At 39.3% G+C, this 24,825-nt stretch overlaps 2 protein-coding genes across 7 annotated transcripts in view; both read right to left on the minus strand.

Annotated features, from left to right (window-relative positions):
• The window catches only part of ramp1 (receptor activity modifying protein 1), a 34,168-nt gene extending 19,810 nt beyond the window's left edge, over positions 1–14,358 (minus strand). The window contains exon 1 of the mRNA XM_058393726.1: positions 13,891–14,358. Coding sequence (XP_058249709.1) covers positions 13,891–13,951 — 61 coding nt within the window. The 5' untranslated portion in view covers positions 13,952–14,358. The remainder of the gene's footprint in view (positions 1–13,890) is intronic.
• Positions 14,359–20,738: 6,380 nt separating this feature from the next.
• Positions 20,739–24,825, minus strand: part of epb41l5 (erythrocyte membrane protein band 4.1 like 5) — a 47,801-nt gene continuing 43,714 nt past the window's right edge. The window contains exons 25-26 of one of the 6 annotated variants that reach the window (XM_058391378.1): positions 24,123–24,247; positions 20,739–22,127 (exon numbers count right to left, since the gene is read on the minus strand). In XM_058391378.1, the coding sequence (XP_058247361.1) occupies positions 22,064–22,127; positions 24,123–24,247 (189 nt within the window). In that variant the 3' untranslated portion in view covers positions 20,739–22,063. Of the gene's footprint in view, positions 22,128–24,122; positions 24,251–24,825 lie in introns of all 6 variants that reach the window. The other 5 variants (XM_058391377.1, XM_058391381.1, XM_058391376.1 and 2 more) reach the window with 5 other exon arrangements.

The following is a 24,825-nucleotide window of genomic DNA, read 5'->3' on the forward strand; positions in this document are numbered from 1 at the left end:
ATATGCTGAAGACACCCTGCAATAAGAAGTAAACAGAATTAAAGTGATGGAGAGAGCAGCTGAGCTCACAAGCAGATTTACAGCTTGACCGATCTAATCAGTTAGTAGGACGTTGCTTTTTTTTTTGAAAACATCTTCTTAATAGTGTTTGTGCTCCTGTTTGGACCGTCCTTTTTCATTCCTTACACTCAGAGCACTAGGGGATGATCAATATTATACAATACCATGGAGAAAAGAAAGAAGACGTGTACTCGTCTGTGTATGTTTCATCATTCCTGTGGCTTTCATTCATTTCAGAATGAACTGAAGCAAATGGAATTCATAGAGAAAAAAATAAAATGAGTTGATGGTTGAAAATGAAAAAGAAACAAAAATTTACTCAAATTATCATCAATGTTATATTATATATATATATATATATATATATATATATATATATGTGTGTGTGTGTGTGTGTGTGTGTGTGTGTGTATATATATATATATATATATATATATATATATATATATATATTATATATATTCTGCTTTTATATTTTTAAATATATTTTCCATTAATGTTTTTCCAGTAAATTCTCCCCTGTCCATCACAGTGATGCTAGCAACGCTGTGGATATCTGTGTATGTGGAAGAGGGCAGCACTTTCCTTCATATCAGTTACATTGCATTATGATGCCACATGATCAGAGGTTTTAAAGGATGCGGTTGGCTTTTTTCCTGCGTCTCAGAGGAAGCACGTGTTAGCCTTCATCCTCCTCTGCTGGTAGATGTTACATAACATCTGGTTATGAGAGCTGGTTAATGGGAAATGGCAGGTGACTAAGTAGCTAGAATTAACCAGATAATAAATACAAATGAAGCTGATGTTAGAAACCTAGATACACTATATTGCCAAAGTTTTGGGACATCTGCCTTTACATGCACATGAATGTAATATGGAGTTGTCCCGCCCTTTGCAGCTATAACAGCTTCAACTCTTCTGGGAAGGCTTTCCACAAGGTTTAGGAGTGTGTTTATTGGAATTTTTGACCATTATTCTAGAAGCGCATTTGTCAGGTCAGGCACTGATGTGGATCTGTACGAGAAGGTCTGGCACACAGTCTCCACTCTAATTCATCCCAAAGGTGTTCTATCAGGTTGAGGTCAGGACTCTGTGCAGGTCAGTCAAGTTCCTCCACACCAAACTCACTCATCCATGTCTTTATGGACCTTGCTTTGTGCACTGGTGTGCAGTCATGTTGGAACAGGAAGGGGTCATCCCTAAACTGTTCCCACAAAGTTAGGAGCATGAAATTGTCCAAAATGTCTTGGTATGGTGAAGCCCAACCCCTGAAAAACAACACCTGAATTCAATGATTTGGATGGGTGTCCCAAAACTTTTGGCAATATACTGTATGTTGTGAAGCTATTTAGTTTTGGAGAGTATTGCTGTATTGTGATGATTATTGGCATTACTAATGACTTATAGATACTTACATGAAAATGATATGCAATATGAAAATGAACTGATTCAAGGATAAACTGATGGAGGACAAATGGTATAACTCACTGCACAATGAGTGTACAGTATAATGTGGTATAAATTCTGCACTGCACTGTACTATGTTTACAGCAGAACAAAAATATACTGAGCTTTTTTCAGAATGGTGCCTCTCTCAGGAATCCGGAGCTTCAGGGTTAGCACTCCTCTGCACTTAAGAGCCTCGACTGCCAACCGACATTACATTTGTGTGGGGGTTTCAAACACAAGTTAGTAGATGAAACGTTTAATATATCTCTAGCTAAAGGCACGGAGCTTCAGTGTGATGTTGCTGCGACCCTCCTGTATTGGTGCCGTCAAAGCTTTCTACATATTCAAAGCCTGACACATGGATCTCATGCCAAATGTCAAACTCAGCATTGATTTCTGGTGGGGAAAAAAAAAAAAATCCCCCCCCTGGGATGATCCATGATTATTATGGATCATTGAGTTCTCTGATTTATGAACGATGTCATGAATCTTTTGTCTTAAGCAATCAAATCTAATTATGGACATACTATTTACGAGCTCAATAATACATGTTCCGTGCTCGCAAGGTAGGGTCACTTTCGCTGACCAGAGGTCACTCTGACACAGCAATATAGTGAAAATGCTTGGCCTTTTCACAGGCAATTCATGCAAGAACAAGCTTTTACTGAGTAGGAAAAAAAGGACATGAATAATAGACCAGAACTTCATGTTCCACCTTTATAGCAGAAAGAGGGGGCGATTTCGCCTTAAGTGAAATCCACAGACATATTGTGCAGTACCAGTGGGCGGCATGCAGCAGTTAGTGTCCCTAAGTTAATGCAGAAAAAAAAACAGCAGTCATGTCCGACAGCTGAGTCTGCAGTCCACTCCAAATACACTCAGTTGATCTGGAATAAATTAGTGGAAGAGTGATTATTGACCCCTTGGGAGGTTTTAATCTAGAAAAGCTGACAAAAGATGTCCTAATGTTTTAAAGATTACCAGATTATGCAGCGGTATGAGGCTTACATAATCAATAAGATGATGCTTTTGAATCTGTTAATCTTGAATCTATCTTAATGAGCCATCTCAGAGAAAGAGCTGATAATAAATTAGCCAGTCAGAAAACGAGTGCTTTTTTCAGCAGTACATTTAGTGGCCTGGATTTGCTACTAGGCACTAAATATTCACACATTAATAGGAACACCTTTACATCTTCTCATTCACACATTTATACATCGTCCAATCATGTAGATGCAGGTCAGGAGCTTCAGATAATGTTGAACATCAAACAAGCATCATGATCAAACATCAGGATGGGGAAAATGTGATTTCAGTCATTTAATTGTTGGTTCAAGATGACAAGAAGGCAACGATAACTCAAAGAATCTTTGTAATTTTTTACAACCAGGTGAGCGGAAAAGCCTCAGAAAACACACGTCACACAACCACATCGGGTTCTATTCCTGTCAGCCATGACAGGGAACCTGAGAGAATAGCCGAAGATGGAAATAAATATCACCTGGTGGATCGTAATCTTAAGCTGCCCTGGTGTGCATTCTGAGGTGCTCACCACAGTAGTAAAGCCTGGTTATTTGAATCAGCATATACTTCATGTCAGCTTTGTCTGGCCACATTTTCTCACCTCTCTCACCAACAAGGCCTGCATTTTGGCCTGCAGAAAAAGAAGAGATGAGAAGCTTCAGAAATACTCAAACCAGCAACCAAGCCAGGAGCAAAATCAGTGATATCCACATATTTCTCCATTCTGGTGTTCTTTAATAAGATGGTTGGTTGATTGCATGAACGTGAATAAAGTGTACAGTGAGTGTATAAGAGCCATTTTTACAGTGTATTAAAGAAAATGCTTTGGGTTTTTTTCATTATTAATAATGTAATGCACATACCTTTCTAACGCAGTTTTCTCTATTAAATCAGTAAGAGAGTGTGAGATGAGTAAGACTTCCTATTCACACTGATATATGAGATGTGGATGTAGGAGGCATTAAATTCAGTTAATCCTTGATGAAATCTGCCACTGGCATACAGTAAAGCACACACTCGCATTTATATTACATTTATATACCTTAGCCTGAGACTATATAGTGGACAGGAAGACTGGTTTCTAAAAGAATGGGCTTAATTTCATTAAACTGTTGGGTGTGTCGTTGGTAAAACACATCACCTTACCATCTCAGATTCTGAAAGATTAATGAAGCCTTATATAGTAAATGGCTTTTATGCAGTAATGGAAACAGGCCAAAAAAATGACAATAAGCCATGAGCTGTCTATTATTTTTTAGGTCAAAAAGGTTTTTCTGTTTGAAGTGAAAAGGACAGAACAAAGAGATCTGACAGAAATAGACTTTGGTGCTGAATATCAATGTCTCACCCAGTGGAGGTGGAAATATTTCCATAGTATAGCACTACAGAGAATTATAATGAAAAGAAATACGTATTTGGAGATTAGATTCTCCTTTGCCCCATTCTGGTGATTTCCTTCTCTGACAGTAAAACCCCACTATTTGCTAAGAAGCAACCTCATATCATGATGCTACCATCACCATCCTTTACTGTGGTTATGATGCTCATGAGATCATATCCTGCAACAATTCTTTCTCAAAATAGGGCAAGCTGAATTATTTCCAAAGAGCAATTCCTAAGTATCAGTACTTTATGCAATAGGAAGGTTCTCGAGCTATGAGTAAAAAGTTAAAACGTGATCATCCTTCCCTATTGATTTTACTAATGACATTCGAACAGGTTTTCAGTTGATTCACCTCTACTGACACTCATGTCACTTTGATCAAACTCTGTTTAAAACCAATTATTTGTAGGAAAGCGTCTGCAGCGGAGCCGTGAGTGTCGTTAAATTCACTCGGGAAATACCTGAAACTTATCAGGAAAAACTGCTTCTTGCAGACGTAGTGACAGTGACCTTCTCTCTTCCTGCCCATGCCTGTATGTGTGTTTCATTATTGCTATTATTCCTAACCACAAATAAAATAACAAATTACCACTACAGCTAATCTATGAATAAATAATGTCTCAATTATCTTTCGCTATTGTTACTATGATGACCGAAAAGTGCAAAACAAAATAAAGTAGAAAAGGTAGGTATAGTTTGTCTCGTCCAATCAGAGGTAAGAATTCCATTCGCGAACTATGCCTACCTTTTCCGGTTTGTCCGAATCATCCTTGTGTTTTCGGATTTGTTATTTTGTTTTGCACTTCTCAGCCACCGTGTATTACAGAAGATAACAAGAACTCTTAGATTAGCACACGATGCCTTTTAAAATCTCTACCAAAACCTTTCACTTAATATGAACAGTGTATTACTCAGGCAATTGCATACGACACAAAAGCACCAACACAAACATCTGGCGGTGCAGCTCTCAGAGATGTGTTATTGTACAGTGGCTGGTTTTTTATTAAATACCCAAATTAAACACGCTCTTTGTTGCCATGTCAAGCTGTCATGTGCTTTTAGAGTGTCATTGCCATGTAATCTGTGAAATAAGCGCTCAGCTCGCTGAGTGTTTCCAGCCAACGCACATCGGCAAATAAAGCATGTAGTGAGGGCTTTCTTTAAAACTGATGGAGAGACACAGGATATGAGCCAGCAGCTAGATTCACTGCCCAAAGTGTTACCATCAAAGAGACATAATGAGCACTGATTCTATTCATTTCCGGCCCTTTTTGCTATAAATTGCAGGTAATAATTCAAATATTGGGTTTTCTGTGGTTCCCTAACAAATATATAATCCTGTTATGGTACTGCTAAGATAATAGAAACCAGGAAATTACTGGCCACTCACCCGAGTGTTTATCAGACATTATAGGTAATATTGAATATATTATATATTGGTGGTCATATCTTTTTATTTTCAGCCACAGATATGTGAAGAGCGATTCATAATATTGCTGAGAAGTGAAACTGAGATGTGAAGTGCTGACATTACTAAGCCCAACACACACTGAACACACACTGAATGTGAAGAAAGACAAGCATGCCTGGTGAATGTATAGTGAGCAAAAAGACAGCACATTCATCTCCAGGTTTATATATGCAAAGAGAAAGAGTATCATATGGAAAATATGCTAACATATCCTTTTAAGGCCTTAAAAATACAAGCAGTCCGAAAATATAAATGGTCATTTTCATCTGCTGTGGGAACACAATCATTTCCTGCTAATTTCCAGCTCCATTTCCAGCTAACTGCCCGAAGTGACGAGCTCCGTTTATATGCCGCATACAAAGTTCAGCTTTGGGGCTGTAGTGATCTGTCATGCAGGAAAATAATCTAATGTGTTGTTGCAAATTGTCCCTCGCTTTGTTCAGCCTTGCTCATTTCCAGAGATGCTTTACGACTATCGACAGAAGTAAATGCCACACCTGCGCACACACACACACACGTAACATTTATCATAGCCTCCTGTAATATTCCAGATGGTGTCGACCCTTTGGGATGTTGTAATTACAGGCAGAACAGAATGTCACTCCACTCGGCTGTACTGGTGATAGATCACTCACAGCCATTATATAAATGCTGATTCCCATCAACACAGACATTCGCTATGGGCTGCAGTGACTCACAGATTTGCGTGTCATCCTTCAGCACTGCGACGCTTCATGGAAACTCTGCACTCTGATTCGCTGCTGGAAACTGACATGAGTTTTTAACTGATAGTGGAGACGCCGGATAGTAAACATACACTATATTGCCAAAAGTATTCGCTCACCTGCCTTGACTCACATATGAACTTAAGTGACATCCTATTCCTAATCCATAGGGTTCAATATGACGTCGGTCCACCCTTTGCAGCTATAACAGCTTCAACTCTTCTGGGAAGGGTGTCCACAAGGTTTAGGAGTGTGTTTATGGGAATTTTTGACCATTCTTCCAGAGGCGCATTTGTGAGGTCACACACTGATGTTGGACGAGAAGGCCTGGCTCTCAGTCTCCGCTATAATTCATCCCAAAGGTGTTCTATCGGGTTGAGGTCAGGACTCTGTACAGGCCAGTCAAGTTCATCCACACCAGACTCTGTCATCCATGTCTTTATGGACCTTGCTTTGGTCACTGGTGCACAGTCATGTTGGAAGAGGAAGGGGCCAGCTCCAAACTGTTCCCACAAAGTTGGGAGCATGGAATTGTCCAAAATGTCTTGGTATGCTGAAGCATTCAGAGTTCCTTTCACTGGAACTAAGGGGCCAAGCCCAGCTCCTGAAAAACAACCCCACACCATAATCCCCCCTCCACCAAACTTTACACTTGGCACAATGCAGTCAGACAAGTACCGTTCTCCTGGCAACCGCCAAACCCAGACTCGTCCATCAGTTTCGTCAGATCGTCACTCCAGAGAACGCGTCTCCACTGCTCTAGAGTCCAGTGGCGGCGTGCTTTACACCACTGCATCCGACGCTGTGCATTGCACTTGGTGATGTATGGCTTGGATGCAGCTGCTCGGCCATGGAAACCCATTCCATGAAGCTCTCTGCGCACTGTTCTTGAGCTAATCTGAAGGCCACGAAGTTTGGAGGTCTGTAGCGATTGACTCTGCAGAAAGTTGGTGACCTCTTCGCACTATGCGCCTCAGCATCCGCTGACCCCGCTCCGTCAGTTTACGTGGCCTACCACTTCGTGGCTGAGGTGCTGTTGTTCCACGTTCTTATAATACAGCTGACAGTTGACTGTGGAATATTTAGGAGCGAGGAAATTTCACGACTGGATTTGTTGCACAGGTGGCATCCTATCACAGTTCCACGCTGGAATTCACTGAGCTCCTGAGAGCGACCCATTCTTTCACAAATGTTTGTAAAAACAGTCTGCATTGCCTAGGTGCTTGATTTTATACATCTGTGGCCATGGAAGTGATTGGAACACCTGATTCTGATTATTTGGATGGGTGAGCGAATACTTTTGGCAATATAGTGTACATGGAGACGTGCAGTGAATTCTCCGAAAAGACTTCTGATTGAGATTACTAAGTGTTAAATTTTGGCCTACATATATATATATATATATATATATATATATATATATATATATATGTAACATATATATTACACATGAGGTTGATTAAAAGGATCAGGGGAAAATGGCAAGAATTGATCCAGATGATAGATAGATGTCTGGCAATCCGATGGGCGAGTCTGGGTTTGGCGGTTGCCTGGAGAACGGTACTTGCCTGACTGCATTGTGCAAAGTGTAAAGTATGGTGAAGGGGGGATTATGGTGTGGGGTTATTTTTTAGGGGTTGGGCTCAGTGAAAGGAACTCTTAATGCTTTACCATACCAAGTTATTTTGGACAATTTCATGCTCCAAACATTTTGTGGGAACAGTTTGGGGATCACCCCTTCCTGTTCCAACATGACTGCACACCAGTGCACAAAGCAAGGTCCATAAAGACATGGATGAGGGAGTTTGGTGTGGAGGAAATTGACTGACCTGCACAGAGTCCTGACCTCAACCTGATAGAACACATTTGGGATGAATTAGAGAGGAGACTGTGAGTCAGGCTCTCTTATTCAACATCAGTGCCTGACCTCACAAATGTACTTCTAAAGGAATGGTCAAAAATTCCCATAAACACACTCCTAAACCTTGTGGAAAGCCTTCCCAGAAGAGTTGAAGCCGTTATAGCTGCAAAGGGCAGGAAAAGTCCATATTAAACCCTACGTATTAAGAATGAAAAGTTCATATACATGTAAAGGCAGACATCCCAAAACATTTGGCAATATAGTGTATGAAAGGCTATGATTACACAAATAACCACATTTTACACCCATGCTGAGCAGAAAAGCAGCCTGGAAAACAAAACATGTCAAACCTGGAGATGCCTGAGCTACTGTAGCAGAAACCTACACCGGGTTCAAGAACAGGAATCTGCGGCTACAGGGGGCACATGCCCAGTGAATGTGGTCCTTTAACTTCAGTTGTCCAGATTCGGTCTCTTTTACTATTCATCAAACAGTGAAATAAAAATAAAATGAATTATGTTCAGATCATCCTGGAATATAGCACTAATACATGTCTGTTGTCAAGATCACTGAAAATGTGAAGGCAACAGATGGAACTTGTTATTGGAATGTGGTTAAAAGTCAAGCAAGAACTCTGCAGTCTCCCTATTTGGCATCAAGTGCAGCCTGAAAAGAGTGGTTAAGAAGGTCAGTGCAGCATGTCTGACTACTTAAAAGACCGTGAGACTGTGAGTCAAAGTTCTAGAAACGTCTGGAATAACTTCCACCAGGGCAACTTTCAGGAATTGCTGCTTTACACGAGCGGGGCAGACAGAGTGCCGTGTAGCCCGGTTGTCTCTGACAAGTTCTCTTCACTCGACCATCAGTCACATGTGAAAACAAGGAAGATAAATGACTCCCACCTTGTTTTCTCCTTCGTCTAATGTATGCAACAGCATCACAGCATGCTTCGTTTGGCAGGCTCGATCTGCATAATGAATAATCAGCTATTGCGAGGAGGAGTTTCCATTCTATTCCACCCAGTTAGTTCCCGCCCTTGTTATCAATTATTTACAGCTTGCTGTAAATTTAACAAACAGCACAGCCTCTTTGTACACGTGAAAGCAGAACCCTGTGTCAGTCTCTGTGGACAGCAGCATGGCTCGAGATGGGTCGTTCTTACAAATTGTATTTTTGACTCTCACTTCTGAAACCTGGCTAGGCTTTTACCATGCAAACTAAAAGAACAGAAAATAAAAGCAATGTCCTAGTGAGAACTCTTCTTTCTTCTTCAGCAGTTCATGTGGCGCAGCACACTGCTAATAAATAGGCTCCCAGGCATGACTGTCCTCGTTCTCTATCAGTTATACTGCTGCAAAATGCAACTGAGGAGATTTAAAGAGGCAATAATGGCACAGGGCACTACGATGATCTATTTTCCGTATACACTGATGGGTGCCATTAGCCTTCCTAATGGAGAGACTAGGAATGGCAATGTTATGCAAGGGCTTTAGTGTTAACAGTCTCTTCAGAGCCAAAAGTAAGAGAATTCAGTTCTTCCCAAAGTCAAGCACTACGCTAACAAGCTGGTATTAAACCCAGGCGACTAGAAGTGTACCAGTGAGAGTGTTTGACTTTGCCGTGTCACAGCCTGTTTAAGACAGTCCCTCTATTTATAATACACTATTTATATCTGTAAATACTTGAAACAGTTTCGTCATTACAACAGAGAGCCTCGGATTCGACTAGGCTAAGTTTAAAGCTTACTGAATCCCACTAGAAAATGGTCCTGTCTCAAGAGCCAAACTATAAAATACAAAGCTCTCCTGGCAACCAGAAAGAAATAAAGCATGTCTGCATTAATCTCCATTTATTAGTGCTGCCTTCCTCCTCTACCCACCATCTCATTATTCAGCCCAAACAAAATGAAGCACTTTACCGTACCAGTACTTTCTTAATGATTTGTAAAGACCTCTGTATCCTTCGCGTGTGTGTAGATGTAGTGCATGTATGTTTTGGTCATGACACTTTAGTCACAATTATCTGCATATGAGCAGGTCGAGCATGAATTCCTCACAGACTGAGCGACACACACATTTCAGCTGCTTTTTTTGGTGGTTTGCATTGCACTGGTAATCTGACACCACCCAGAATAATGAAACAGTAAAATGTAATACACTGCTGAGCTGATCTGCCTAGCCAGCATCTCTGATATAAAAAAACAAAACAAAATAAAAACAAAACCCTGGACATTTAATTTAAATCATTAATATGTTTATTCTTTTGCTGTTTTATTAGAATGGGATCTGAACAGCATCACTCCTATGGGGTCTCAATTTATGGTTTAATTGTCACATTAAAGCCTACATTTATTATCTAAAATAAAAGAACTGCTTTAAGAAATAGATTTTGTATTAGACTGAATAATTTCAACACATTCACCTGTAGGAAGAAAAGGTTCTCAATTCTCTGTTTACATGTACAACATTTACAATAAATGTTTAGGCAAAATAAACATTTATTCATGAATACTTTCAGGCAGACACCATATATGCCATTCTGGCTAAATCAAACACAATGTTCTAATAGATTAAATGTTAAAACTGTGTTCAGAGTCAATAAGCCAGTAATTTACAGTAATTACCTTTTATATCATATTATATTGCTCCACTGATTGAAAAGGACGTCTTTATTGAGACCTTCTCATGTGTCCGTCTTTAGCAGAGAAATTAAAGTCATTTAGATAGATTAAGTAGAACAAATGCCTTTAAACTTTATTATAAACCAGTTCTGACTCAACAGGTTTCCTAATCATTTCTTAATGAATTGAGAAGGTTCATTGGAAGAGGTCTGACATGCGTTTAGCAACAGAACATGTAAATGAACTACATTAAAAACAACTCAATACAAGCTATCAATATTAATCCAACACACTGCGGACGTGAGACAACCAAGACTTTTTAATTATGCTACTCAATATACCCATGCAGTTATTCAATTACATAAAGAGGAGACTCTCGGAAAGAAGCACAGCCTAAATGAGGACAGAGATAAATAAAAGACGTTTAGGCGCCAGTGAGCCGTTCGTGTGTTTTTAGGAAGACGATGCCAACTTCCAAACACTTCAGAACAGCTCAAGCAGAACCATGTTTGGGTGAAGACATTTCTCCTCTCTTAACTCCATAGCTCCATAATACTCTGTGTAATGTTCACATCCCTTAACATGTTTCTGCTAGACACCTCATAGTGCCGTTTACTTAGTGGCTAGGTACAGAAACCAATTTCCAGTAAGATAAGACTATAAATAGATTCTTTTCACTTCCCGTACACAATGAAGCGTGTGGAAGTTTTATTTGAATGTAATCTTGTAAGACCCTTCGACACTTCAGTCCTAGTTTCCTTCAACTCATCCTACACTTTTTTATATTTAGTCAGAGTCTTGGTTAAATCTACAGTTATACTGGTGAGATTTCAAAAATAAATAAATAAATAAATCATGTAACCTGCAAGTTTACACTAAAATATAGAAGCACGCATACAAGGAATTCGACTGGTGCGTTATATAAATATATATAGTATTGTACCTAGAAGATATTACACTTCCAGGAGAGTCAGTGATGTTTATTCTATTAAACCTGACACCAATACAGCAGCGGAGAAATAGGAGGTGAGACAATCTGGAATGATTTGTGCAGGTGCAAGTATTCAGAAACTTCCTGCCCCTTCTACATCATATCCCATGCTCTTGTTCAAGCGAGTTCAATCAGGTTCAGTCAAATGAAATGAAATCAGTGTATATTCAACTGGTCTATTTATAAGGACGCACTTAAAAAATCGGTTTTAAACTGCGATTTTTCACATCAACCAATCACTGACTGTCATTTTTCACCTCAACCAATCACTGACTGCCATTTTTTGCATCAACCAATCACTGATCACCATTTTTCACCTCAACCAATCACTGACTGCCATTTTTTTGCATCAACCAATCACTGATCACCATTTTTCACCTCAACCAATCACTGATCACCATTTTTTGCCTCAACCAATCACTAGGTGCGTTTACATGGACACTTGTAATCCGATCGTAACAGGACTAGAAGCACAATCAGATTAAAAAAGTGTCATATAAACACGTCAATCGGATGGAATTTGCCACATCCGATTAAAATTTTAATCGGATGGTAAGGGGTGGTTTAAACCATTTTTAGTCTGATCGAGAGGACATGTAAACACTTAATCGGATGGAATATATTCCTGGAAAGTTCTGCGCATGTGCAATGACGTATGATGTACGGACATTGATACGAATGACGTACGGATGTTTTCGTGGATTGTGCGCATGTCAAAAGATCTAATCTGATTCTAATCATGTGTCATGTGAACGCGCATAAGAATCTGATTACTTTATACCGCGTTCATGTAAACGCTGCGATCAGATTCGTCAATCTGATTGAATTCAGTCCGATCTGATTAAAAAGTGTCCATTTAAACGCACCTACTGACTGCCATTTTTTGGCATCAACCAATCACTGATCACCATTTTTCACCTCAACCAATCACTGACTGCCATTTTTTGCATCAACCAATCACTGATTAAAAGTTTGTCCCATATTTCTTTGTTCTTCTTTAATACAAGCTACATTTCCACCTGTAACCTTTCCTTCGTGTCTATTATCCAAATTCTTCACTACTGCTGTTTCTTTTTCTCTGAGTTCTGAGATGTTTTTTTTTGTTACCACAAAAATTGTTAGTTTGTGGTAACGTAACCATTTCTCCTTTCTCTAAGAAATAAGATATAATCTATTCATTTGTATTCTCAAAACACTCTATTTCATTCTGTTTTCTCCTGGGTGTCTTCAGAAAATCTTCTCTCTTCGTGAAACCTTTTGATATGCAAATAATTAACGAATATGCAAATGACATCATCTGGTGTCTAAGCATGGACTAGTTTGTTTGGCTTGAAGAACTTGCAGCATTTTCTATGGTGAGAATAGTTCACAACTGTTTGTGTGTGTGTGTTTGTGTGTTGATGGTTAAAGCCATCAGCAACTCCAGCTCGAACACAGGAGACCAGGAAATGCCCGTCTGTTGAACTAATGAACTGAAACACAGCACAGTGGCTTCAGCATCCATGCAGCTTCAGATCGCTGCAGTACAAGTCCATACTTCACACACAAAACACACCTTTGCATATATCCGTGCATGCATGTGTGCGCTTGTGTTTAGAACACCAAGCTCAGGAAAAAGCAACAGAAACAGATGGTGAAAAGCGAGAGAGAGAAAGACCGAGAGAAAACAAGCATGTGTAGAGTTAAAGCTGGAGCCTCTCCTGGACCTGCAAGTGCAAACCTGGCAAGAAAGGTGTGTGAGGGATCCGTAGCACACATGAGCGAGGTCCAAGACAACCGAACAAGCCTATCCAACAGGAGCTGCTCTCTATACATTATTAATCATCCAATTAAGCTCTTGACCCAGGCACCCTTTCAGTAAGCTTGCAGGCTGGACGTTTCCTTGTTTCCATCATGGTAGAATGAAAGATTCATCTTCTACTCATTTACTGTTTACTTAGGACAGAGCATGCAGGGTGTACCTTTAATTAGCTTTTAGAGTAGTGATGGTTACAGGTTAATCATGTACTTGTAGACATGATTCCCAGGGAAAATATACATAATTATGGTGCAAAATGATGGATTCCTATGATGGCACCACCCAAGTGACAGTGCAAATTGTGTCTCCGAGTTATTCACAATAATAATAATAATAATAATAATAATAATAATAATAATAATAATCATCATCATCATCATCATCATCATCGGTTTAAACCTAATACCTAGTGAACATGCATTGTGATTTTGTGCTTTATACCTGATAAATGCTAAGAGACTTCATATCAGTGTGTGTGTGTGTGTGTGTAGTATTGAGTTCAACTCACCCAGTATAACACAAACAGCTGCATGTCTCTTGGCCGGTAAAACGCCGCTGATTCCCATCATGAAGCGATATTTTCACACCGATGACAAGTTTGTCTAGTCTTCTTCTCCACTCTACTTGATGTTTAAGCTCTTAACAGTCATATATATAAAAAATGTTTAGGAAGATAAATAAGAGGATTGATGAGCTGTAGACTTTTTCCACAAGAAAACACTGCGAGACTCGCAGTTGTGAAGAACAGCGACCGTTCTTCGCGCGTGCGAGATCGACAGAGCGCGAGACCAAAACGAATCACATTCTGACCCTAAGTGGTTCTGTTCACAACGAACCAGACTAAATGGTTTAAAAAAAAGAAATGGAAAAAAGAAAAAAAACAAAACAAACACAAAGCGCTCGATATCCAGAATCGCCGGGGTTAACGAAGGAGAGCGCTGACCGCAAGCACTCACCGAAGCGCGAGCGTGTGTGTGTGTGTGTGTGTGTGTGTGCGAGCGCGTGCGGGTGTGGGGAGGGAGGGAGGGGGAGAGGGAGAGAGAGAGAGAGAGAGAGAGAGAGAGAGAGAGAAATAGCACAATAGATACAGCTGTAAGACACACACCACAGTGGAATTATTAATGCAGCTAATTAAGACAAAACCTACCGATAAATCTAACACTGGACTTAACCTCATTAACCACAAAAAAAAATATTATTGGGACAAATCATGTCAGATAATCCTCATTTTGTCCCCATAAAGATATAAAAACGCAACACACTCAGCTCTACGTGACCTTTTCACTGAGGAATTATGTGCATTGATCATTGTTTTGGCTCCTATCTATCTATCTATCTATCTATCTATCTATCTATCTATCTATCTATCTATCTATCTATCTATCTATCTATCTATCTATCTATATTATAATTGTTGTCATTTCATTGCTTTAACCGCTCTAACAGCCATGCCAGTAAAGTTTACTGAATTGTGTAGAATTGAAAGAAAGAATTCTAAACTCACTCAAAGTAAAAAAAAAAAAAAAAAAAAAAAAAAAAAAAAAAAGTCTTGTGTTCCAGTCAATGCGGAGATGCATTTACATAACCCCAAAAAAGTGTTTTTACATATGCAAATGAGGGCTTTTTTCATATGCAAAAGTCTTTTCTTCTTCCTACTGCATTTATTACTTAACATAGACTGTATGGCCAAAAGTTTGCAGACACCTGACCATCACAATATGTGCTGATGAACATCTCATTCCTCATTTATTCTCCATTCGCTTTTCAGCCACAGGAGCATTAGATGAGGAGGTCTGGTGTACAGTCGGTGTTCCAATTCATCCTAAAGGTGTTCAGTGGGGTTGAGTCAGAGTCAAGGCTCTGTGCAGGACACTCCAGTTCTTCCACTTTCTCCAACCTTCACCTCCACACCATGTCTTCATGGAGCTGCTTTGTCTACAGGAGCAAGGTATTGCCACACTAGAAACCAGAGCCCAGGAGTAGGTCTTATCTTAAGGTCTTCATAGGTGCAATCTTAGTATATGCTTCTACTGCGCAATCAATCAATTAATCTGAAGTACATAACATTTCTCTAATGCTGACAAATATCCTTGACCATTGATGATCTATATCACCCTAATGAGGGTCTTAATTATGTACAATGTGGATGATAAAAAAGGTAAATATGGTTAAATCTACAACTCTTTCATATCTGCACTGCTACATTTAATTTAACTTATTGTATTCTATATTTAAGGGTTTTCATCTTAGTTTTATGTGTGTGTGTCAGTAAGTCAGTCCACAAGTCATTCAGTCAGTCCATAAGTCAGTCAGTCAGTATGTCATTCAGTAAGTCAGTTCATAAGTCAGTCAGTAAGTCAGTCCATAAGTCATTCAGTAAGTCAGTCCATAAGTCAGTCAATAAGTCAGTCAGTCAGTATGTCATTCAGTAAGTCAGTCCATAAGTCAGTCCACAAGTCAGTCAGTAAGTCAGTCAGTAAGTCAGTCCATAAGTCAGTCCGTAAGTCAGTCCGTAAGTCAGTCAGTAAGTCATTCAGTAAGTCAGTCCATAAGTCAATCAGTAAGTCAGTCAGTAAGTCAGTCCATAAGTCAGTCAAGTCAGTATGTCATTCAGTAAGTCAGTCCATAAATCAGTCCATAAGTCAATCAGTAAGTCAGTCCATAAGTCAGTCAGTAAGTCATTCAGTAAGTCAGTCCATAAGTCAGTCAATCAGTAAGTCCATAAGTCATTCAGTAAATCAGTCCATAAGTCAGTCAGTAAGTCAGTCCATAAGTCAGTCAGTAAGTCAGTCAGTAAGTCATTCAGTAAGTCAGTCCATAAGTCAGTCGGTAAGTCATTCAGTAAGTCAGTCAGTCAGTAAGTCATTCAGTAAGTAAGTCCATAAGTCAGTCAGTAAGTCAGTCCATAAGTCAGTCAGTAAATCATTCAGTAAGTCAGTCCATAAGTCAGTCAGTAAGTCAGTCCATAAGTCAGTCAGTAAGTCATTCAGTAAGTCAGTCCATAAGTCAGTCAGTAAGTCATTCAGTGTCAGTCCATAAGTCAGTCAATCAGTAAGTCCATAAGTCATTCAGTAAATCAGTCCATAAGTCAGTCCACAAGTCAGTCCATAAGTCAGTCCACAAGTCAGTCCGTAAGTCAGTCAATCAGTAAGTCAGTCCATAAGTCAGTCGGTAAGTCATTCAGTAAGTCAGTCAGTCAGTAAGTCGTTCAGTAAGTCAGTCCATAAGTCAGTCAGTAAGTCAGTCCATAAGTCAGTCAGTAAGTCAGTCCATAAGTCAGTCAGTAAATCATTCAGTAAGTCAGTCCATAAGTCAGTCCATAAGTCAGTCCATAAGTCAGTCCATAAGTCAGTCCATAAGTCAGTCAGTAAATCATTCAGTAAGTCAGTCCATAAGTCAGTCAGTAAGTCAGTCCATAAGTCAGTCAGAAAGTCAGTCCATAAGTCAGTCAGTAAGTCAGTCCATAAGTCAGTCAGTAAATCATTCAGTAAGTCAGTCCATAAGTCAGTCAGTAAATCATTCAGTAAGTCAGTCCATAAGTCAGTCCGTAAGTCAATCAGTAAGTCAGTCCATAAGTCAGTCGGTAAGTCATTCAGTAAGTCACTCTATAAGTCAGTCAGTAAGTCAGTCCATAAGTCATTCAGTAAGTCAGTCCATAAGTCATTCAGTAAGTCAGTCCATAAGTCAGTCGGTAAGTCAGTCCATAAGTCAGTCGGTAAGTCATTCAGTAAGTCAGTCAGAGTCATTCAGTAAGTCAGTCCATAAGTCAGTCCATAAGTCATTCAGTAAATCAGTCCATAAGTCAGTCCACAAGTCAGTCCGTAAGTCAGTCAATCAGTAAGTCAGTCCATAAGTCAGTCGGTAAGTCATTCAGTAAGTCAGTCAGAGTCATTCAGTAAGTCAGTCCATAAGTCAGTCCATAAGTCAGTCAGTAAGTCAGTCCATAAGTCAGTCAGTAAATCATTCAGTAAGTCAGTCCATAAGTCAGTCAGTAAGTCAGTCCATAAGTCAGTAAGTCAGTCCATAAATCATTCAGTAAGTCAGTCCATAAGTCAGTCAGTAAGTCAGTCCATAAGTCAGTCATTCAGTAAGTCAGTCCATAAGTCAGTCAGTAAGTCATTCCATAAGTCATTCATTAAGACAGTCCATAAGTCAGTCCATAAGTCAGTCAGTAAGTCAGTCCATAAGTCAGTCAGTAAATCATTCAGTAAGTCAGTCCATAAGTCAGTCCATAAGTCAGTCCATAAGTCAGTCAGTAAATCATTCAGTAAGTCAGTCCATAAGTCAGTCAGAAAGTCAGTCCATAAGTCAGTCCATAAGTCAGTCAGTAAATCATTCAGTAAGTCAGTCCATAAGTCAGTCAGTAAGTCAGTCCATAAGTCAGTCATTCAGTAAGTCAGTCCATAAGTCAGTCAGTAAGTCATTCCATAAGTCATTCATTAAGACAGTCCATAAGTCAGTCAGTAAGTCATTCATTAAGACAGTCCATAAGTCAGTCAGTAAGTCATTCCATAAATCATTCAGTAAGTCTGTCCATAAGTCAGTCAGTAAGTTTGTTTGTAATATATACATAATTCTTTTTGCCCAAACCTAAAATAAACAATTAATAAATAACATTAAAACACAATATACTAATATTATTCAGGCATTCATTTCCTCTTATCCAAACTGTAAAATGTTGAACGCTGTGTACAAATCAATCCTCTGTAGCATGTTTACAGCCACAGAACACAACAGAAGATGGTTGCTAGACTTCTCCTCTGTACCAAGAAAAGCTGGATCATATCACCTCAGGTTTAGCCTCCCACCACTGACTCTCTGTCCGTTACAGGATCCATATTTTATTTGTTTTTAAACCTCTTCATGGATTTGCACCCTCCTACATCATTGATTTTCTCAGGGAGTGTATGTTTTGGATTGTTGTCTGGTTACCGGGTAAACTCACAATTCATTTTTTTTCTCTTTCTTTTTGATGGATATGTTTTTGGATGCAGGGAAATTGATTAAAGCTACTTAAAATCTCCACTATTCAAATTATTATTCTTTAGCCTAAATGTCTTTTTTTAACCAGGGATCCCTTTAACAATATTTAAAACCACATCCAATTATTAGAAAAGTCAGTGTATAAGAACTAGTAGTGAGGCCTGTGTCACCCCCTGCTGGGAGCTAAGGTCTCTCTCTCTCTCTCTCTGCTACCTTTTACATTTTGCATCATTCCACTAGGAAGGAAGTAAAAAAAAAAGCATAATTATTTGATTATGTTTATTAGTCCAGTCCTGTACACCGGTCCTGAGTATTGCACTGATAAAGATATTGCTATGTGTCTACAGATAACTTTCTGAAGCATTCTTACAGTACATCACTACATTGTCTATGATATCATGATGTTTGGTAACCATAGTAACACTTGCAATCCATGGTATTAGTTTCAAAAGCTTGAAACTGTAATTCTCTGCCTCTCTGTTTATTTGTATGCTGTATAATAATGACCTTTAAAAAAAACACCATAAAACAAATGGTACTGTACATCTAGTTAAGCTGGTTATTTATATTTACATGCACGATTTATTCTTTTAACATAACAGGACACAAACAGAATTCTAACATCAACCTACACTGTATTGCCAAAAGTTTTGGGACACCCCTCCAAATAATTGAATTCAGGTGTTGTTTTTCAGGGGCCCCTTAGTTCCAGTGAAAGGAACTCTTAATGCTTCAGCATACCAAGACATTTTGGACAATTTCATGCTCCCAGTTTTTTGGGAACAGTTTAGGGATGACCCCTTCCTGTTCCAACATGACTGCACACCAGTGCACGAAGCTTAGGACACCAGAGACATGGACACTCACATGGACAAGAGCAGAACTGAGATCGCATACGATATCCTGAGCTCAAGATTGAACCAGAGTTGGCAGACATGTGGCAGCAGCATGATGCATAAAATCATGCAGATACAGCTGAAGAGCTTCAAGACAAGCATCAGAATGAGGGAAATGTGAGTCTGTAGCATAGTTGAAACTGATGGGATGTTCACACACATCAGCCTCTGAGGTTTAAAGAGAATGAAGTAAGAGGATCTGCAGGCTGAAATATCATGATGAGGAGATCAGAGGCGAATGAGCAGACTGGTCTGAGCTGACTGGAGGTAACTCAAATAACCACGGTGAGCAGAAAAGCATCTCATCAAGATCAGAAGAACAAGACTCTGTGGCCATCATGGGTACAAACCTGGACAGTTGAAGACTGGAAAAAGACCAGGAGATATTTTTTAAGCTTCAACTGTCCAGTTTGGGGAACATGAAGTACCAGTAGTATCATATGTACCATGAACATTCACAGAAAATCCTGGAGGACCATAGTCATATATCCTAAGGGTCCCAGCATACATTTCATCTTGCTCAGATTTTCTTCTCATAATCTCTGATTATCTGAAGATTTCTCTCTTCTAACTCTGAGCTTCAGTCTTCGCTTCTAATCTTGACATACAGTGTTTTCATTACTTAGCTGTCGGTTCTGTTTCTCCTTGTCATTTCTTGTGTTTTTGTCCACCGCTCCTTCACACACTCCTCTAATATCTGCTGCTTTGCTAATGTTCTAGTGTCTCCCCCCAGTCATCTTCACTTTCTATGTTGATTCCTCAGGAAGAACATTTAACTCCCTGCCCTGATACCCCTCCCATCCCATCCTTAATAATCCTCATCTCACAATGTATGTGTTCATTTTTCTGAAGCTTTCACCTTTATATTTCGCTCCTGTACGGTTGATGCTCCCGAGTGCTGGGGTTGTAAATTCTCCTCTGATACCTCTGGCTCAGGTTTCAGTACTTTGAGCATTGTGTGCCAAAATTTTATATTAAATATTTATAACCCTTGTCTGCACTTTGTGAGATATTGTACCTGTGTTCACAGTGTAAAAGTGATGACACTCATTATATGACATTGGCTCATTATAGACGTCTCCCACTGGGGTGACTAGGGTATATCTGCGGAGGACGAGGACTGTCTTCCTGATCCCTACTGATGTCTTTTCTCACTAACACTTCCCCATTGGCATTTTGGATAGGTTCTTGAATATGCTGCATCCCTAACCTTGATAAAATGATTAGAGAAGATAAATGAATGAATAAATGATGAATTTGATCATTCTGAGCCGCTGACCTTCGCAGAAATGCAATAAACGAGTCTAATGTCCTAAATAAAAGGGCATATTTCCCCCAAAAAGTTCATTAAATCATTTCTAATCCACTGGATCAGAGATCAAGAGTTAAAGATCATTCACATGACAAGATAATGTCAACAGGTATTGACCCGGGCTCAGGACTGAAACTGGAACCCTAAGAGCTCAGGTGTCTTCAGTTCTGTGAAGAAAATGAGCAGTTATACTGTTAAAATACATTTTTACTTGGAAAACAAGCTAAATCATACAAAATGTCAAAAGGTGCTCTAAGGTTCTTCAGTGTAAATACATGATATACATCAGTACAGTGATCTCTACAGAAGGTCGGTAATATACCTACAGCATGAAACTATAGATCGAGAGAGAGAGAGAGAGAGAGAGAGAGACAGGAAGAATAAATTAAAACCAGACTGCTAGAGAAGCCAGCACAGTTGTGATGATTCATCACACAGATGAGCTGGTGGACATGGAAGCAATTCACATTAATGCAAATGATGCAGTCTTAGAGCATCCAGGTCAAAACTAATTTCAGTACAGAACTTCAGCATCTAGTCACATTTTTCCAGCTAGTGTTCCAGGTGCAGACAGGAAGGTATGAGTGAGCTACCAGACAACATGAGAAAGTGACAACAGCAGACGTAACACTTCCTGTATTTTAGCCACGTCAAATACTAGCTAGCTAGCCTATCCGCACTGCCACCTAAACGTTAGATAAGGGTTCGGCTTTGAACGGACGTCGTCTGAACGCTCGCGGTGTCGTGACTAAAACCGTGACACACAACTTCTACTAAAGATCCAGTACATCATAAAGCAATTCCAAGGATTATAAAAGAAAAAAAAACATTATATATATATATATATATATATATATGATTTATACTGCTGTCAGCTATAAATGTAACCCCTGTAATATCCACTGTTAAAATAAGGCAACTACAAAGATAAAAACAGCATTGAGAGTGGGTTGAAAAAAAAAAATTTATAATAATAAAATTGGCTCAATCGCTCAACAGACTAATCATAATAATAATCCCGTTTGTAATACAGTTTTTAAAAGCTTATAGTGAATACTGAAGACTAAAAATATCTAAAAGGAAGTCTGTGATAAAAGGTAAAATCGACTAGGCTGAAAAGTTTCCAGTGTTGGGAACTCTGTAGTGGTTGATGGAGCTGGTTTGCTCTTTCACAGTCATGATGTACGAGAACAGCAGAGGGCAGAGCGGCACCACAACCTGGTACAAACAACCTGCGGCCTCCAAACATCCTTCGTTATTATTACATCACAAAAATGCAGTGCAGTGCGGAGGCGGGGCTTAGCGAAGCAGATCCTCCCCGACGTCACGTCTATGAATTCTGCACACGCTTTTTCAAGTCTCTGTGCTGGAATGTCTACAAGCAGTGTTACACTGGAATGTCGAGGGGGGGGTTACATTTTTTTTTTTAAAATTAAAAGGAGGGTAGGTGTAAAGTTTTCAGGAAGTTCATGCTGCTGGACGTGAGGCAGTTAGAGTTCAGTGGTCAGCAGGCCTCTGGGTCTGTGGTTGTTCCTCGGAGGGTGAGCCACAATGCTGTAAAGAACAGAACAGACACATTTACAGCGTCACAATAAACCCCAGCATGCAGAAATCACTTCCTGTCATTGAACAACCATGAAGAAGAAGATGTTCCTCTATTTAAATCTTTATTCTTCCTCGTATCTTTAAATCACCCGGTTCAACAGGAATAAATTGTATAAATTATATCCTAGATTTATAGATTACTGTAAACCTGCTTAAGACAAATGTTCATTGTTAAAAGAGCTATACTACAGTGGCGAAAAGTGCAGAACAAAATAAATCCAAAAACATGACGACGAATCCGGCAAAGCAGAAAAGGTAGGTAGTTTGCGAATGGAATTCTTACCTCTGATTGGACGAGACATCTGTCACTCAAGATATACAAGAAGGAGGGAATTGTGTAGCTAACTATTTCTTGTACGTGTGGAGTTCTGCATTCACTTTAAACCAATTTTTTTATAAACATATATATTTATATTCATAAGAATATGGAATTAATTCAGCGCTACTTTGAGGAAGGACGTTCATATGGCATGATTTTGGATATACTGATAGCGTATCATGGCATAAAGATTAGTTTGCCATCTCTAAAAACACAGCAGGAATGTTTGGAAGACAAAACTATTCCAGATTAAAGGATATAAGGAGCGCTATAAGAGCAGAGCTGTGTTCATACACACACCAATCCACTTTCTACTGCTGCAGCCTGCTGGACTTCCTGTACATCCTGAGTGACAGACGTCTCGTCCAATCAGAGGTAAGAATTCCATTCGCAAACTATACCTACCTTTTCCGGTTTGTCTGATTCGTCCTCTTGTTTTTTGATTCGTTATTTTATTTTTGGAGTTTCGCATCTGATTGGTCGGAATGTGATGTTTCATTTTCTGTCTAGTTCTAATCAACATTTTTTATTCTTAGTAATGGGTTTGGGATTCTATGTTATATTATTAACATTATTAAAAGACAAATAATTGAATTGATAAAATAAAAAAGTGGTCATCGTGCTCTCACGGCTGTCTTCACTTCATCAGCACAGATCAGGAAAACGATCATGAGTTTATTGTGTATATTTCATCATCCATTTCCTCATTACTTTAGGAGGACTCCACCACCAGCAGCAGCACTACGACTGCACAGCGCACGCACACACCAGGCTGCAGCCCATCCAGAAACTATGTACGAGTGTATGTTTATTCTGTTGCTTGTGATAATTTCCCTTCAGATGTTAAAAAAACAAACAAACAAACAAGTGTTACTCAGCAGCATGCGGGTCGTATCAATCTTATCTTTTTTTGGAAACGTGACAAGCAGAATGTTATTTTAACATCGAAAGAGAAAAACAAGATGGTAAAGGAACGACTTTTTTTGTATAGCTCCAGTAACATTAATACTAACAGGAACAGTCAGGTATAGATGTCAATATAACAGAGAGAGAAAATAAATGTTATTATCGTTTTTCTACTTTAGTTAGATTTGCAAAATGTAATAGATAAATACGCAAAGTGCTTCATTAAATAAATCGAATGTAGACTGATAAATGTTATTATGGACAAATGGTTGTGGTAGAAGAGGAAGAAAACACTTGGGGATGTGTGGTTAGTAGAAAACACATCAAATCACACTATATTCAATCCATCCAGGATTTTGGGACAGAGGATCCTAAACTCAACAAGTGATATTCGGAGCAGGAACAGGAGTTCAGCTCTCATAGGAAGTGATTACAAATGTCTTTTCGCTGCTAGGAGTTTCAAAGGAGAATCATGTGCTTGCAGAGATTTCTAAAAAGAAATTAATAAAAAATCTCTACATAAATGTTGTAAAGCAAAATCAAAAAAATTGGGCTGGGAAAAAAAAATAAATCACAAAATTCCTGGAGAGAATGATCGCTGGTTATTTTCCTGTATCAGGACACATCACGTTAAAGTGAAAAAAACCCCCCCAAAAAACAGACTGGAGTCAGGTTTGAACCTTACAGTTACATGGCTGAGACACAGAAACAACACAAACCTGGTGGCTATCACATTATGCGTGTGAGAGAGATGAGGCAGCGAGGCAGCAGCACCCCCTTCACTATGCTGTGCTGAAGTCTTTGCTTTGTCAAGCTCTAGGAGGCCGTTAGTAAAGGTGGCTGTCTGCTAGAACGGGAGAGAGAGAGAGAGAGGTGTGGAAGGTCACTAGGGTTCACTATGTGAGGCATGAAAAGTGAAAGAAGGCAAAATAAAATGTCTGAATGCTTCCTAAGACATTACACGTGTAAATCCTGGGGTTATGTTGTTTAAAGTTTCACACTGTTCATACTTTACCAGGGTTTTAATCCTGGATCTTTATGATCTGACGCTTTACACCACTCATACGTAAACCCTGGTGTAGCGTTCATATTGCACCGTAAACAACCGTGTTTAGATAAATATAGCGTGAAACTGTCCTAAAGGACGGTCTGTCTCACGTCCAGAAGAAAAAAGTTCAGGTCTGCTGTTCTGCATCCGAGCAGATCTTGTTATCTTTCACAGCTTTCTTATTTTATTTCTGTCATGTAGTTGTCCAAGCGTCTCCAACTTTGTCTGATTTTTCAGTGTGGTGTATTCAGTCAAAGCAAACTTTCAATGCATCAAAGAACTTTCATTTAAAGACAAGAAAAAAAAAAGTGCAGGCTATCTGCATGTGTGTGCGCGCGTGTGTGTGTGTGTGTGTGTGTGTGTGTATTACACAG

The sequence above is a fragment of the Hemibagrus wyckioides genome, linkage group LG06 (genome assembly GCF_019097595.1).
Source record: "Hemibagrus wyckioides isolate EC202008001 linkage group LG06, SWU_Hwy_1.0, whole genome shotgun sequence".
NCBI classification, from domain to species: Eukaryota; Metazoa; Chordata; class Actinopteri; order Siluriformes; family Bagridae; genus Hemibagrus; species Hemibagrus wyckioides.